Below are 16,015 nucleotides of genomic sequence, written 5' to 3'. Positions count from 1 at the left end.
CAAGTCAGGTCGTTGGGCCAGGATTATTGGTCATTTCTAAAGGGCAACAGTTCAGGTCAGGAGGGGCACAGGTCAGGCCTGGTATACGGCTCCCGTCGATAATTCCTTTGTGTTCCTGGGGTTTCATACTAATGAAGGAAGATTCCATGTTATTGCATTATTGTTCAGTAGTTCAGGAGAATCTCATTGGTTCTGACACAGTATCCATACGGTGTGAAGAAATTACGAGTAGTGACGGTGAATGCGCCACATATTCCTAAAGTTCTCTTGTTCTTGTCCCATACTTGTTGCACACTTGTTTGAAAAACACTTGTCTCACACATGCTCTTTACTTGTATCACACATTTCTTAAAATCCTCTCATTCTTGGTCCATACTTGTCCCATCTTTGTCTTAACCATGAACTACATCCTTCCCGCACATATTGCTTCAGATATGGTTGAGTTGTGCCTTCCATTTTGTAGCTGTTACCCTTCATACCTGACCTACGCCTACCCCCTCATAAATTTGTAAACCCTCACACGCCTGTCCCTCCATATAAATGTTCCCCCACACACCCATCCTTCTCACACAGTGAGTAGCGGAGCAACACCTTTTGGTAAAGGGCTGGTGCTGCCCAAGGTGACATTGATAACGTGGTCCCCTGCTGCTAAATCTAATCAACCCCCTGCTGAAAAGGATGAGCTCCAGCCAGTGCGAAATGGTATGAGGGTGACAAGGACACGACACATCATACCTGTCACCATCACCACACGTACTAAATTTCAGATTCTAGCTGATGCTGAAGAAGATACCCATGAGGTTCGACTGATGTGGGACTATTATTCGTGGTCAGCTTGTGGAATTTTGCGGCAGAGCACTAAGTAAAAGAAAGCGATGTTGTATTATGGGTACTGGGATTGATGATGTAACTGAAGCTGTGGACACTGTTACGGCTTGCGGAAAAAAACAAAAATCTTATCATCAGCCACATTGGAACTAATGATGTAGTGCGAACCCGGTCTGAAGAGCTCACGAACAAGTTTCTGGTGAGTCAGTGTTACAATACAAACACCAATAACGTTCTAATTTTAGGTGTACTCCCCGGGATCGCTGCAAGCAATGTCTTTTGTTGCAAGGCCTTCATGTTGAATAATCGCATCGTCACTTTATTTACGGAAGGGTACTGAGTTCATTGACACCAGGAATAACTTGTATAAGCAGCGGTCTCTATTTCCACATGATTGTCTCTACTTACACTTGCTTGGTTCTGTTCGTCTCGGTCGTCTGTTTAATGAAGCAGTTCGTTTACTTCTGGCGAAAAATCACTCACCATACGAGGTCTATAGACGAGTCATTATAGACGTCATAAACTTTAGACAGACCAATGGAGGCAAGCACATTATGGCTTTGCTTGTGTAGCTTATGGAATAATTTTTTTTATTTAGAGGCTTATGTTCTTGCTGAAGATTGCAGTGTAATAGGCATAAAAGAATCATGGCTCATTACTGAACAGTGTAATTTATTTTTAATCAGAGTACAACATATCTGGACGTAATATCTTCAGTAGTGAAAGAAATAATAGAGCAGGCTTGGTGTACTATTGTATGTTAAGTAGGCCTTCATCCAGTCATAATCTCTAAGCCTTCTGTCAGTAACATTGGCAGTATTTATATCCAGTTTAGAAATGAATCCTGTAATAAAGTATTACGTAACAAGAAGCGGTGCCATGTGGAGAGGATGGAGAGTGAGAGATTGACGAGGAGAGTGTATGTGAGTGAAGTGGAGGGGGAGAGAGGGAAAGGGAGGCCAAGGATGAGATGAAGGGATGGAGTGGAGAGGTATATGAGAGAGGGGTGTGTGAGTTGGGAGCAGGGCAGTGAAATGGCGGGGAACAGGGCGACGTGGAGGCGATTTGGTTGTGGCCACCCCGTATAAAAAGGGATTAAGGCGTCTGGCAATAGACAGATAGAAATTTTAAGCCCGCTCCACCTGACACTGACCCCCCCTACCGCTAACTGGGGGTGACCCCCCTGATGTAATGAGGCATGCTGTAGGATGTCGATTTAAAAGATGCACCTTTAAACTTTGGTTTCATGTCGATATGACGAATTTGAAAGGATTTATGTCGAGAAAACGATTTAAAAAAACATTTTTTGGGCCTACAGCCGAGGCCTGGGCCCAATCTGGCCCCATATTTATTCAGGTGATCAGAAGGTCACAGCCGATCATCCCTGTAATTTTAGTCAAAATACCACCAGTAGTTTTCGCATAAAGTTAACAGACAGACAAACAAACAAACAAACAAACACACAGACAAACCGAGCGAAAACAATAATCGTACCCGAGCCCCTCCGGGACGAGGACGGATGATTAATCGTTCACCAACACAATCCAGTAACGCTGACAATAATGTACAACCAAACTATTGAAATATGTTTTTTTTTTTTTTTTTTTTTTACGTGTCCGACTCTGGGCAAAGGCTCATGGCCTATTTCTTGGGGGCAGTCACCTATCCCAAGGCCCAGTAGTCCTCCTACATCTCCACATGTCACCACTTCGGCGCTAACACCCACCGTTCATTTTGAATACATGCTAGGACTGTCTCATACAGGACTGGTGTATTGGTATTAGCGGGGGTACTTTTATGACATGTCGGCGGGACATCTGGTAGATCAGGAAAGTCCACTTTTAGGAAATTCAAATCCTTAAACTGTTCCCTGCCCCAGCCAGGATTCAATCCTGGGTCCATTAGGACTGCAGGCCGCCTCTCTACCGATTCAGCCACCGCATGTACCACCCTAAATACTGTAATCTTTGGATATTTTAATAATGTATCTATTTTGAAATGGGTAGAAGTCCTTTCCTCACACACATGTTTGACTTGTACACTAACTTGCAAAAATGTTAATTTTCTCCGCCGGTAGACCGTCCAGCACGAGGAGGTAGTGTATTTGATTTGGTTTTGGCCACATCGGAAAACTTACTACCGTAGTAACCCCTTGGAATTAATTTCTGACCAATCCCCTCTGCTGAACTTTTTTCAGTGTTTCAGTAACACAAAGAGTAGGCAAGCATACTCTCCTTTGCAAGTTCTTCTAACAGTCAACATCAAACTACATGCACATCACATACCACATTTCCTATTCAAAATTAAGAAAAAAAAAAATGGCATCTCAATTCCCAGCCTCAGAGTGCCAGGGGAGGGGGGGAACATAATAGCCTCTACCATCCGCCCCTCTCCCGGCGACGGGCAAGAGAGATGCTTGGAACCACTGTCTGACTCACTTCCTCTTCATATCTGCAACATTCGTGCCCTTTCCTCTAATTTTTTTTCTGTTGAACACCATCTCCCTTCCTCTTAACTTCACCTTCTCTTCCTGACCGAGAGACGGCTGTCTGAGGTGACTGACAGTAGACTCATTTCTGTATCCTCCTACTTTCTCTATACTCACTTCAAAGCCAAAGGTGGCAGTTGTGTATATGTACGCAACAATATATCTTGCTCTCGAGTTCCTGAACTTGAATTTTCTGAAAACTCTATTCCCTGGCTTCAGCTATCCTGCCATTCTCTGACTAAATATATCTGTGCTGTGTACCTATCCCCTCATTTTACTGACAATGAAAAATTCCTTGACTATCTTACTTCTAAGACAGAACACATCCTATCAACTTCATTTTCTGATTTCTCTATTTTGGGCGATTTTCATTTTCAGCACCACCTTTGGCTCTCCTCTCATTTCACTGATCCACCTAATGAATATTACTACATCTTTTTTCTCCTTAATGACCTAGAGCAACGTGTACGCAACCCTGCCTTGGTGAGAGTTCCAACGAACTTGACCTCATCCTTACAACAAATCCCTTTGTTTTATGCTGTTAGTCTTTTCTCTCCATTGGACTCCTCTGATCACAGCCTTATCACCTTAACCTGTCCTATCGCTCCAGTAAGGCCTGAGGACATTTCCAAGAAGCAATGGCAGTGGCTCTTTGGAGCTGCTGATTGGTAGACCCTCAAGCAGTACTCTGATTTTCCTTGGGATGATTTTTGAGTCCATGGCCGTGAGCCATATGATTGCGCCTCACGCATTACGGAGGTTATTCTCTCTGGCATATAAGCATATATTCCTTTCCCTTATCCTGTGACTAATGCAAAAAAAAAAAAAAAAGGTTTAATCACACTTGTTCAGATCATTATCATCCTCAGGACCTCCTGTCCCACCCTAGGGCAGGATGAGGAGTAGCAACGTCCAGACAGCCCAGATTTGCCTAATCCAATGGGCCACGCGTTTCCATTCACTCACCATTCAAGCTCCCGGAATCCTGGCTCTACTTGATACTGGCTGTGATGTCCACAAAAAAAAGGCCTAAAAGAGGTACTGGAGCCAATCCACACCTGATTAGCATCTCTCATATGTTTCTGCCCGGAATCGTGATAAGTGTGTTCTTCACACTGCTGAAAATAATTTAATTCTTTCTAAATGCTCTGAACTCTCCAACTGAAGTTTTTCCCACTCCTTCTGGCACCTTGCCGAAAACCTTTCAAACAACTTCATCATCCTTCCCTCCTCTTTTTTGCTTTGATGGCTCTGTGGCAATTTCTTCTACTGATAAGGCAGAACTCTTCGCTCAGACTTTCTCTTTCAGTTTCACCTTAGACGATTCTAGTGTTGTTCCTCCATCATTTCCCTCGTCTGACTTCCTCATGGCTGACATTAAAATTTCTTCTCTTGATGTACTTTCTGCCATCACTGGCCTCAATATTAGCAAAGCATATGAGCCTATAGGATCCCTCCTGTTGTCCTCGAGAACTGTGCTTCTGCACTTACGTCCTTCCTAAGTAAACTCTTTCACCTTAGTCTGTCAACTTGTACTTTTCGTTCTTGTTGGAAGTATGCTGTTATTCAGCCTGTCGCAAAGAAGGGGGACTATTCCCAGTCCTCTAACTATCGCCTGATCGTTGTAACCTCCTGCATTCCTAAAGTTTTTGAATCAATTCATATAAAATATTTTTAAAGTGCCTTTCCTATCACAACCTTCTTCCGATCGTCAGTATGGATTCCCCCAGGGATGCTCCACTGGCAATATTCTCATCCTCCTATCGCGACTTTGACGAAAGCTTTGCCATTGCACTTAGCATCTCAGTGGTTTTCGATCGAGTATGTCATACATCTTTCATTTCCAAACTGCCCTCTTGATGTTTCTGTCCTTCTATCTGTGCCTTGATCGATAGCTTCCTCTCTGGTCGTTCTATAGCTGCTGTTGTAGACGGCCACCGTTCTTCTAGAGCTATGAGTGTGGCGTTTCTTAGAGCTCTGTCCCATCACCAACCCTCTCCCTTCTATTCATCAATGACCTTTTGAGCTGTGCATCTAACCCTATTCACTCATATGCCGATCACTGCACCTTATTACCTTGACATTCGTTCTCACAGCATCCATCTCAGCAATTATTTCAATAAACAAGGGATGAGACTAAGGCACAACGAATGTCTGACTCATATCGCTCATTGGGGTAAAAGTAGTCATATAATTTTTAATGCATCAAAAACTCAGTTCTTACATTTTGCAACTCTTCAAAATCTTCCGCAGGAGTTTCCTTTAATTTTTAACAATATCCACCTCAAATCTGCATCATCTTTGAACATACTTGGAGTTTCATTTTCTCGGAATTTATCTTCGATGGATCATAATAATACCTCTCATGCATAATCTGCTTCTAAGAGATTAGTTGTGCTAAGCTGATTCCGTGCCTTCTTTATCCCTGCACAGTTGTTTACTTTATACAGGGGCCTAATTCGTCTCTGTGCCGAGTACAACTCTCACATATGGGGAGACGCCCCACATACAGTCCATCTCAAGAAGTTGGAGTCAAAGTCTTTTCGTCTCATTAACTCTACTCCTTTTACTTCCTCTCTGCAACAACCTCTCTCTCTTCGCCATTACTGTTGCATCTTATCTCTTTTCTATCGCCACTGCAATGGTTACTGCTCCTCTGACCTGTCTGCTTGCATCCCTCCACTACTATGGAGGATGCGTAGCACCCGTCTAGCATATAGCAAATTATCATCCCTTTTCTGTTCATCTCACTAATGCAAGAGTTAACCGTTACTCCGAGTCCTTCATGTATGCAACAGGCCAGCTCTGGAACTGTCTTCCTCTGTCTGTATTTCCTACTGCCGGTGACCTCCAGTTCTTCAGATGCAGTGTGTTTTGGCGTATCGAAATGAAAGGATCTTGAATTTGCCTGTCTGTTATCTTGTTTTCATTTTTCGTTAAGGAAACTATCTTGCGGGTCTCTAGCTTTATTTTTTTCTTCCTTGTATTAAAAAAAAAAAAAAAAAAGTTTGCAGTTTTAGGGTGGGGGGGAAAGTTTATCACTTGTGATCAGTGTATGGTCATATTCAACCATAAAGTTTGTGATGACTTTATCAAGTGTAGTTATGAGAAAGTGCCTTACAACAAGACAGCTGATTTTCACACATTAAGGGAATTATTGGTTCTGGTGACTGGAATGGGAGTAATATCAATGGATATGGTAATTTTATTCATGAACAGCCAAAAATATCATGAACCACATGCATGGGAACCATATCTCGAATTTATTTTTAGTGAGACAAGTTTTAAGATGAAAGGTTGTGGGATGATAAAACAATCACTTTAGTTTTGCCTTTACATAACTTTCATCCGACACATGTAACTACTCGTAAAAGTAATGAGTTAGTGTTTATATTTCATCGTTTGGAAAATTATTGATATTTCTTTCCACCAAATGTTCCCTGTTGCACATCAGACAAGCTGTAATAGTAATAGTGCATAGAGCTGTATCACTGTTCTAGAGGGCTCAAGCAGGGTTTAATCTGCTAGCCTTACGCCTAACAGTAACATTCTCTGTATTATGAGTGACATAATGAGGTCGCTAACTAATAAATTTAGTTTCAATATAGAAATGTATCTTATGTCTAGGTAATATGGACTGGAACAGGCGGTCACCTTGATTGTGGAATGGAACAGTCGGTCACCCTGACTGGACTGGTCACCGGCCTGCTGTGGGTGGTTGCGGCAGAGCAGGATGGTAAACTGTTGTCGCTGTTTAATTTCATTTAGCTACCTTCATTATATTGTGGCAGCCATTGTTTTAACAGTAATAATGTATTAATATACTTATTGTGAAGGACATTTTCATTAAGACCTTGAATTCCAGTGACGAAATATTATATTCATGCTGGCCTTACAATATTGTGTGGTAAGCCTAGTGTTTTCTTTATAATAACATTTTATCATATCCTTAAGAAAAAAAAAAAGCTTGCGAGGAACACTAGTACAAATGATTATTTAACGTAAATGTGCGTATGTATTTATCGGCGTATTGTCCCTATTTACAGCCAAAAATACAGATTCTGTTCCTGCAGCTTTTCCTGTTCTTAGACGACTGCAACATAACTAGCAACATTACTGTCAGTAAGAAGGATGTACGACTTGCCATCACTAAACTTAAAAGTGATGAAAACACTGGGGCCAAATAAAATATTTCCGCGCATACTGAAGGAAGCAGAGAATGAAATATCAAAACCATCAGTTGAACTGTTAAATAAATTATGACCCCCCGTTTTCTTGCTCGTTGTTGTCGGGGGGGGGGGGGGGCTTCGGAAACTTCGATTGGGACCTGATGTGTAGGGGAGCCATGGCAGGGTACTTAATGAACTCCACGGTGTGCGGAAGTTTGGTTGCTAGGTGGATATCACACTTGCTTCTCCAAGCTGCTCTTCCTTCTCCCCTCTCCCTGGGTCCATGTCGCTGCCTCAGTTAATTTTCCAAGGCTCTTTTCTTCTACTGTAGCTTCTTTATTCATTTTTTCCTATCCTCTCTATTCTGTCTTTGGCTTTGAATAGAGTGGAATTTTCCACATTCATCAGATTCTTTAGTAAGTTGCTACAGGAAGGATTAGAGTGTGCCCATGGGCTATTGGTCTAGCCAATTGTAGGGATCATGGTGGTTCGGCACCACCCCAGTGTGTGGACCTCTGTGGAGGTGGACCTCTACAGAGGCGAAACTGCTGCTGAGATGTAGCTTTCGGATCTGGGGATGCTGTTGCTTAGTGGTAGAACTGTCAGTCAATAGCCGGTGGCCCATCGTCGTGCTGGGAGATTTTTCTCTCCCACAAGGGGTTACTATCCCTTCTTGGGTGGGGTAGGGAGTGCATGCTTGGAGCTTGATCCCTACTTGGGTCGTTGGCCGGGCCTCTGGACTCCGGGTTCTATCCAGATAACCCTTTCTTTCCAACAGTTATGGTGAACCTTTCCTTCCCAGAGGAAATTAAGGAAATTGTTTCTGGTTCTTTCTCCACAAGTTCTGCCTATGTTTTGACCCCGATGGTGACCCCGGCTTCTCTTCCTGGTACTTCTCTGGCTCTTTCCACTGTTTCTTTACCTGTTCCATCCTGCATAACTAAACCATCTCCCGCGTACAGTCCCTTCCGTGTACAACTCTAACTACCTGTTCATCTTCTACAGTAACTTTCGAACCTTACCTGCCTTCACCTTCTCCTTCACCTAATCGTCCCGTTTCTTCGGCTTCCTCGTCCCGTCCTTATATTGCTTCCCGACTCACTAACCTTGTCTTGACCACCTCTCTTTTTGGATCCCGCACCTGGACTCAGTATTTTAACATCAGTTCCCAAACAGATGACCTCTCGCATCACCTCTCACTAGTACGACAGGTAGATTCCAATATTACATACTCTGTTCGACCCAATGGTTCTCGTTTTCTCAAAGTACAAAATCCAGATCAAGCAGAAAGTCGTATCATTAACTGACCCATCAGGCAATCCGATCTCAGTCTCTCCAGATGTACAGTTGAATTTAGCAACAGGCGCTGTCCGTCTTCCCTTTCTTTTCTTTTGGAAATAGAAACTTCATTGACTGCACAGAAGACATCAAACTCATTCTCTCTGAACAAAATCACCAGGTCCTTTCAGTTCTGTGCTACAAAATCCCTCCCCGAGGACCCGTCAAAAACCAGCAAACATCACCAAAATAGTGTTTTAATCTCGAGATAATCCCTCTTCCGTTATTATTGGAGACACAGACCTCTGTTAAAGAATACATTCCTCCCCCTCGTCAATGCACTTCCTGATGGCGTTTTGGATATCCAGCAGAGTACTGCCGGTCACAGGCTATTTGCTTCAACTGTTCACGAGCTGGACACTCAGTATCCACTTCTGTATCGACCTTTCAGTCCTGCCCGAACTGTGGGGGGCACCATACAGCCTCCTACAATAAATGCTCTACTTATACTTTTGAAGCCGAAGTGTCCCATATCCAGTGGAAAACAGGGCTTACCTTCCGAGAAGCCCATCGACGAGCACATCGCATGGGGCACTCCCCTGGCATCGCAAATGCACACGTGACCTGACCAACTCGTATATCACAGGTTTCAAGCTCATCCAGTGTCTCTATTTCTGTACCTCTCAAATTCTTGTGTCATCCTTACCTGTCTTTCCGATTCCTATTCCTCCTTTCCCTCTCTTGTTCGTTCAGCTCCCTCCACCCCACCTCCTTCTCAAACAGTATACTCCCGTTTTTCTCCTCCCTCACCTTCTCCCTGATCTAACAAACGTAACGTGCTGTTGAATCCTCTCCATCTCATATTCCTGGTCTCTCTCCCCCTTCCTCTACTGCCCAGCCTACCCCGTGTTCTCCCTTCTCCAAACAACAACGCCATAATGCCATGTCACCAGCTCGCTCTCAACCTTTGTCCTCACCTATGGAAGCAGAATCCCTGCAAAGTATCATAAGTTATCCTCACTGTATACCTCTTCCCTGTCAGTGCGGAAATACATTCCCCCCCTTCCCCACTCACTCCTACTTCCATTCCTCCTGCATCTCCTGATCCCTCCCCTCCCATTCTTTCTATCTCTCCTGCACCTCCTCTTCCCCTCTCCTCTGTTTCCCACGCTTCCTCTATTCAACCACACGCCTCCTCTGTGATCACTACGCCCGGCCCTCCCAGTCTTCCCGGTCCCTTCTGGTCTTAACTGATTTACTTACGCCCCCCGGATAATCTGTCTTTAAACGCTGTAAACAATTTGCGCTTCTCTCACACTTTATTCTCCATAGTCATGGCGCTTCTTCAGTGGAATATTAGAGGCTTCCATACCCACTGTACGGACCTTCGTTTTCTTACTTCCTCCTACAGTCCTCTTCTTATCTCTCTTCAAGAAACCTTTCTTTATACTCTCGCGATTCCTATTCCTGCCTGTACTTTTCTTGGATCCCTTCCTTCATAATTCCCTCCATATCCGCAATGATATCCCCTTTGAGCCTTTTCCTATTTCTTCATCTAGCCTTCATACTTCTGCTCGTGTCTTTCTCTGTCAGTGGATTACTGTTGGCTCTTTGTTTCTCTCCTTCTGTCCCTCTTGATTTTCCTAACTCTGTCTCATTCTTTCATTCTCTTCCTCCTCCAGTACTTCTTGCTGACTTCAGTTCCGGCATTTCCTGTGAGGTGACTGTGATCACCACTAGAGGACGCTTATTACAAGTTTCTTTGTTCTTAAGATCATTTTATCCTTATCATTGGCACCTCTAGTCACTCTGATCTCCGTACTCATTCCCTCTCTTGTTTGGATCTGTCCTTTTGCTCACCATCAACTTCTATCCATTTTTATTGGTCGATATTAGAAGACAATCTTTTAAGTGATCACTTCACCTAAACTCTATCTTGCCTCTTACTGTCCTCTTCCTCGTCCCCCCCGTTGTCAGTTCCAAGCTGCTGACTGAGAATTATTTTCTTCCCTTACATTGCCCCCATTTCCTCCTTCGTCTTTCTTGTCTCCACAATGCATGTTGTCTTTCTTCTTCTTCCTGGTTTTAAGTGCTGCTCTCACCGCCATTCCCCGTGATACGCGACCGTCTACTGCCAAACATGTTTTCTGGTGGACTCCTACTTGTTCTCCGTCTCTCTGTGTGAAACGTGCCGCCTGGAAAAGTTTTCGTCGTAAACAGGCCACCCCTGCTCGGATTCATGGCCTCTTCATATTTCGTCAAACTTCCGCTGCTTTTCGTCGTACCATCCATCAGACTAAGCGTTCTAGTTGGAGAGACTGTGTTTCTTCTGTTTCCTTAAATACACCTGTTGCAGCAGTTTGATCCCGACTTCGTAGATTATAAGGCAAACATATCCCACCCCAAGGCCTGGTTCTTCATATTGATGGCCAGTCTGTGGCTGATGCTTCCTTAGTTGCAGATGCCTTAGGTAATAATTTTAGTCTTACTAGCAGTGGGTCTCATCTCTCTCCAGAATTTCAGTGCCTTAAATCTGGTTCTGAATCCATACCAATTTCTTTTATGTTGTCAGCTGAGGGAGTTCTTAACGCTCCCTTCTCTCTTCGTGAATTTTCGTCTTCACTCAAATCCTGTAAAAATACAAGTGAAGGACTTGATGGTGTTCATTACACTATGTTAAAACATCTCTCCCCACAAGCCATGTCCATTCTCTTGGCCCTGTATAATAAATTTGGACTAAAGGTTTCTTTCCTTCTAAATGGCTTATAGCGATCATCCTCCCGTTTCTTAAACCTGGTAAACCTGGACACCATCCTCAAGATTACCGTCCCATAGCCCTGACAAGCTGTTTATGTAAACTGTTTGAACAGATGGTCAGTACTTGACTCATGTGGCACCTTGAATTCCGTAGTCTTCTTTCCTCGTTACATTTGGGTATCTCGTATCGTAAAGCACGCAGCACGTTGGATCCTCTCCTCAGACTCGAATATTTTATTCAGGCTGCTTTTTCTTTCCGCCAGTCGGTCATTACCATTTTTTTTATTCATTTAGAAAAGGCCTGTGATACGACATGGAGGTATTGTATGCTTCGTAGTCTTCGTTCCCTTGATCTACATGGTAACATAGGTGTTTTTCTTGAAAATTTTCTTTCCCTCCTAACTTTTCATGTCCGTCTCAGAGACCACCTTTCCCGTGCCATTCCCCAGCATGAAGGTGCCCCACAAGGTTGCATCCTTAGTACTACCCTTTTTCTTATAGCTATAGATGGCATTGTCTTTCTCTACCCTCTTCTTTTTCGGCCTTTTTGTATGTTGATGATTTAGCGATTTACGCTGCAGATTCAGATGCCTTGGCTCCAATCCCTTCTTCAGTCCGCCATCGATGCTGCCTGCACGTGGGCTACTACTCATGGTTTTCGTTTTTCTACCTTTAAGCCTTATGCGGTAACGTTTACTCGTTCACGAACCACATCACAGCCTTCTCTGTACTTATATAAAATCCATCTTCCCTACCGATCCTCTACCACATTTCTCGGCCTCACATTTGACTCTTGGTTAAATTGGAATCATATTTCTTCTCTCAAGTCTTCTACCCTTCATCGTCTTTGTTTGGTGCAAATGCCGTCTCACCTTTCATGGGGTGCTGATCGTATCACACTTCGTCTTCACTGTATCTTTATCTTTTCCATACTCGATTATGGGTGTCCAATTTTATTCTTCTGCCTCCATTCGCACTCTTTCAAAGCTTGATTCTGTTCATCATACTGGTCTTCGTTTAGCTATTGGTGCTTTTCGGTCGACTCCCGCTACAAGTCTTTGTGCTGAATCAAGCATTCCCCCTTCCCCCCTCTTATCGTCATACTCTTCCCACTATCAGGTCCTATACACGTCTCCTTCAGCTCCCTACAAACTAGTTACGCCGTCCTCCTAGCCTTCTCCAACGCTCTTTTCATTCGGTCTCCTATCTCCCTCTTCCATTCCCCCTTCGGGTCCCCATCCTTCTTCAGTCTATTGATTTTGTCTTTCCTTCTACTCTTCCACTACGTCCAGTTTTCTTCCCACCTTTGCATCTGCCATCTGCGATGGACTGCCCTTCTTTTCTTCCTTGTTGTAAGTCCTTTTCTTCTCCAACATACCCTTTGATCCCTTTTTCTCGAACACATGTCCAGTCACTCTTCTGCGACGCATATCTTTATTGACGGCTCTAAAATTTGTTTTGTTGTTGGGCTTGCTGTTGTATTCCCTGACTCCTCCTTCCAAAGTACACTTCCCTCCATTGCAAGTATCCTCACCACAGAACTGTATGTTATTCTTTTTTGCTCTGAAGTCTCTTCTTACGTTCTCTTCCTCCATCCCTGTTATCTTTTCCGATTCTCTCTGTGCGCTCACATTCTTACACACCAAAGCATCTTCTCATCCTCCATTCACCCAAATTCAGGATGGCTGTTTCACCTTTCTGTACGAAAAAAGTCAGTTTGCTTTTGCTGGGTTCCTAGCCACATTGGGATTACAGGTAATGAGCAGGCTGACTCACTGGCACACTCTGCTACTTTCTCCTCTAGGTCCTTCCTCTACCCCATTCCTGCCTTTGAGTGTTTCTCTCTTCTGACCCGTCTCTTCTATGATCGTTGGGAATCCTCGTGAAAGCAACAGGTTCATAACAAACTTAATAGTGTTAAACCCTCTGTTCTTCCCTGGCACACATTAACCTACCCTAATCGTTGATAGGAGACTATCCTTGCTCGTATTCACTTGGGTCATACCCGACTAAACTCATGGTCATTTGATGAGACATGACCCTCAGGCCACCTGCTCTCACTGTAACTGCCCTGTGACTATCCGTCATCTTTTTCTTGATTGGCCGTCTACATTCCAACAACGTCTTGCAGCGTTCCCCTTCCTTTCCTCACTACGTCGGCCCCCATGGACTTACTGATTTCCTAGGTGACTCTCCCACTGTTTCTATTTCCAATATTATTACTTTTCTTACTGCAGTTGATATCATACATTTAATATAATTATTAACCCAGCGTCCTATTACGTTAGTGCCATATAGCTATATTACGGCTTGGTGCTAGTGTTTATTCCTTCCTTCAGTAAATCATGAAGTAGTAAAGTGCTTCATGAGCTGATGCTAGCAGATGTAACCCTGATATTTAAAAAGGGGCAACAAATCGTAACCAGAAAATTATTGTTCAATAAGTTTTACGCCAGTGATTTGGAAGTTGTTGGAAACATGCCTATTAATAGGGAGAAGGTTACTGAACATTTAAAAATAAATAATGTCATCAGATACACATCATTGTACGCCCTCACTTAGAGTATTGTGTCCAGTTCTAGCAACCGAAATACGAAAAAAGATAGAGAAAAACGTGAGAGATTACAGTGGAGGGTGAAAAAGAAGATACCTAGATTGAGAAATGAACCATACGAAGAGTGCTTGAAGCTCTGAATATCTCTACCTTAACTAACAGCAGGTTATGAGGCGATTCAGTTCAGGTGTTCCAGTTATTCAAACATGGTAATATGGTTTCTGATAATACTTCACAGTAGATCGGTTGAATTATACTAGAGATAATGGTCTTAAAATTATTGGCAAACTATTCCAGTCACACGAAGCTACACATAAGCTTTTCTCCTTCAGTAGAGTTGTAAATATATGGAATAAATTCCTCTCCAGTGCAGAAAACTGTGATACAATATTCATCTTTAACAATTGCTTGAATATGTATGTATCTTCTTACCCCCGGCAAAGTATTTTTACTTCCAAACAATACATTTTTGTGGTATACATAATTTTGTTTTTAGATCCTGGAGGAGATAACTGTGCTGTTCAAAGGTTGGAGGACACAACCGCAAAACAACATCGATTCCTACTGTTGACTTACTGTTACTTGCTTGTTCAGGTAGATAGTGTAGAATACAATTACCTCTTCCTCTTTCCTATGAAATTTCCATTGCAAATTTTCTTCGGTGTCTAGGTTTTTTCCTCACTATTTCTTGCTGGCTTCGGCTGGAGGATTTGGTGGTGGGGGGGGGGGTAAGAGTCTTCCTGCTTTCCTATGTTTTTCTTCAATTCACAGAAGAGTTTTGGCGTTTTTTAACCTTCCCTATGACAAACAATCACGATAGAACCAATAGGTTTGTTGTCGTTTACTTTCCTTTGTACCCATCTCCCAATACACCTGCCCGTAACACGCCTGTCCTCTCACACCCCTGTCCCCCTCAAACACCTGTCCCCCCCACACCTGTCCCCCACACACCTGACCCACACACACCTGTCCCCCACACACCTGACCCACACACACCTGTCCCCCCACACTTCCATCTCCCACAAACCTGCCCCCTCGTATGGACGTCACTTTAAATATCTTTCCCCCCACACCTGTCCCCCTACACACCTGTCCCCTCACACATCTGTCCCTTCCACGCCTGTCCATCATCTGCCCCTCATACACTGCCTTTAGGTAATATTGTTCATTTTTTTAAGAGACTTTTCAAAATAAAGCGGTGAGATATAACCTTCAATAACCCTTTCAGAATGAAAGATCCTTCGTAAGCTGTAGAAATTCATTGCAGATAGGAGGAATAAACTACAAAAAAAGTCTTCGTGAAGAAGGCGTCATAGAAAATAGCACTATGTGTTGTGAACTGGGGATATTGATATAACATTGATGGTTGTGGATTGTAATCTAGAGAAAGAATGAGATGACACAGATAGAAACTGGCTGCTTGAATGACCCTCCTGCAGTCGACAGGCATTAATCTAAGGGTTCTTCGTGCCGTGCTCAGGTATGCTGGAGTTCAACCTGTTCGGTCTGCCTTACGTGGGTGCGGACATCTGTGGGTTCTTTGGCAACACGACGGAGGAGCTGTGTCAACGCTGGATGCAGCTGGGGGCGTTCTACCCTTACAGCCGCAACCACAACGCCATCGGCAACGTTGACCAGGTGGGAACATTGCGTCTGGGTGGCTGGATGTAGGTAGTTGGTTGGTTGAGGTGTGGTTGATTGCGGTGATATAGTATGTGATGGATGCACTTAGAGGTGTGGTGGAATGGTCGGTTGTGAGGGTGTGGTGGGTTGTTAGTGCCTATGTCTAAGTGAATGGTTGTGGGTGGTTGTGATAGTGCGGTTGGTTTTGCGGGGGTGTTGGATATGGAAATGTGGATGAATGTGGCGGTGTTCTCCGTTCACTGTACACTTGGTTTTAACCTATTTGTTGCGATTATTCCTAAATTTTTTCTTGGTTTA

At 43.6% G+C, this 16,015-nt stretch overlaps 1 protein-coding gene across 1 annotated transcript in view; it reads left to right on the top strand.

The window, feature by feature from the left end:
* The window catches only part of LOC145401975 (maltase-glucoamylase-like), a 261,779-nt gene that overhangs the window by 175,476 nt on the left and 70,288 nt on the right, over positions 1 to 16,015 (top strand). The window contains exon 36 of the mRNA XM_080274078.1: positions 15,555 to 15,712. Coding sequence (XP_080130204.1) covers positions 15,555 to 15,712 — 158 coding nt within the window. The remainder of the gene's footprint in view (positions 1 to 15,554; positions 15,713 to 16,015) is intronic.

The sequence above is a fragment of the Coenobita brevimanus genome, chromosome 57 (genome assembly GCF_032717465.1).
Source record: "Coenobita brevimanus isolate Jiangsu-jjx chromosome 57, ASM3271746v2, whole genome shotgun sequence".
NCBI classification, from domain to species: domain Eukaryota; kingdom Metazoa; phylum Arthropoda; class Malacostraca; order Decapoda; family Coenobitidae; genus Coenobita; species Coenobita brevimanus.
The sequence above is the reverse complement of the archived record's forward strand: the minus strand, read 5'-3'. Positions and strand labels throughout refer to the sequence as shown.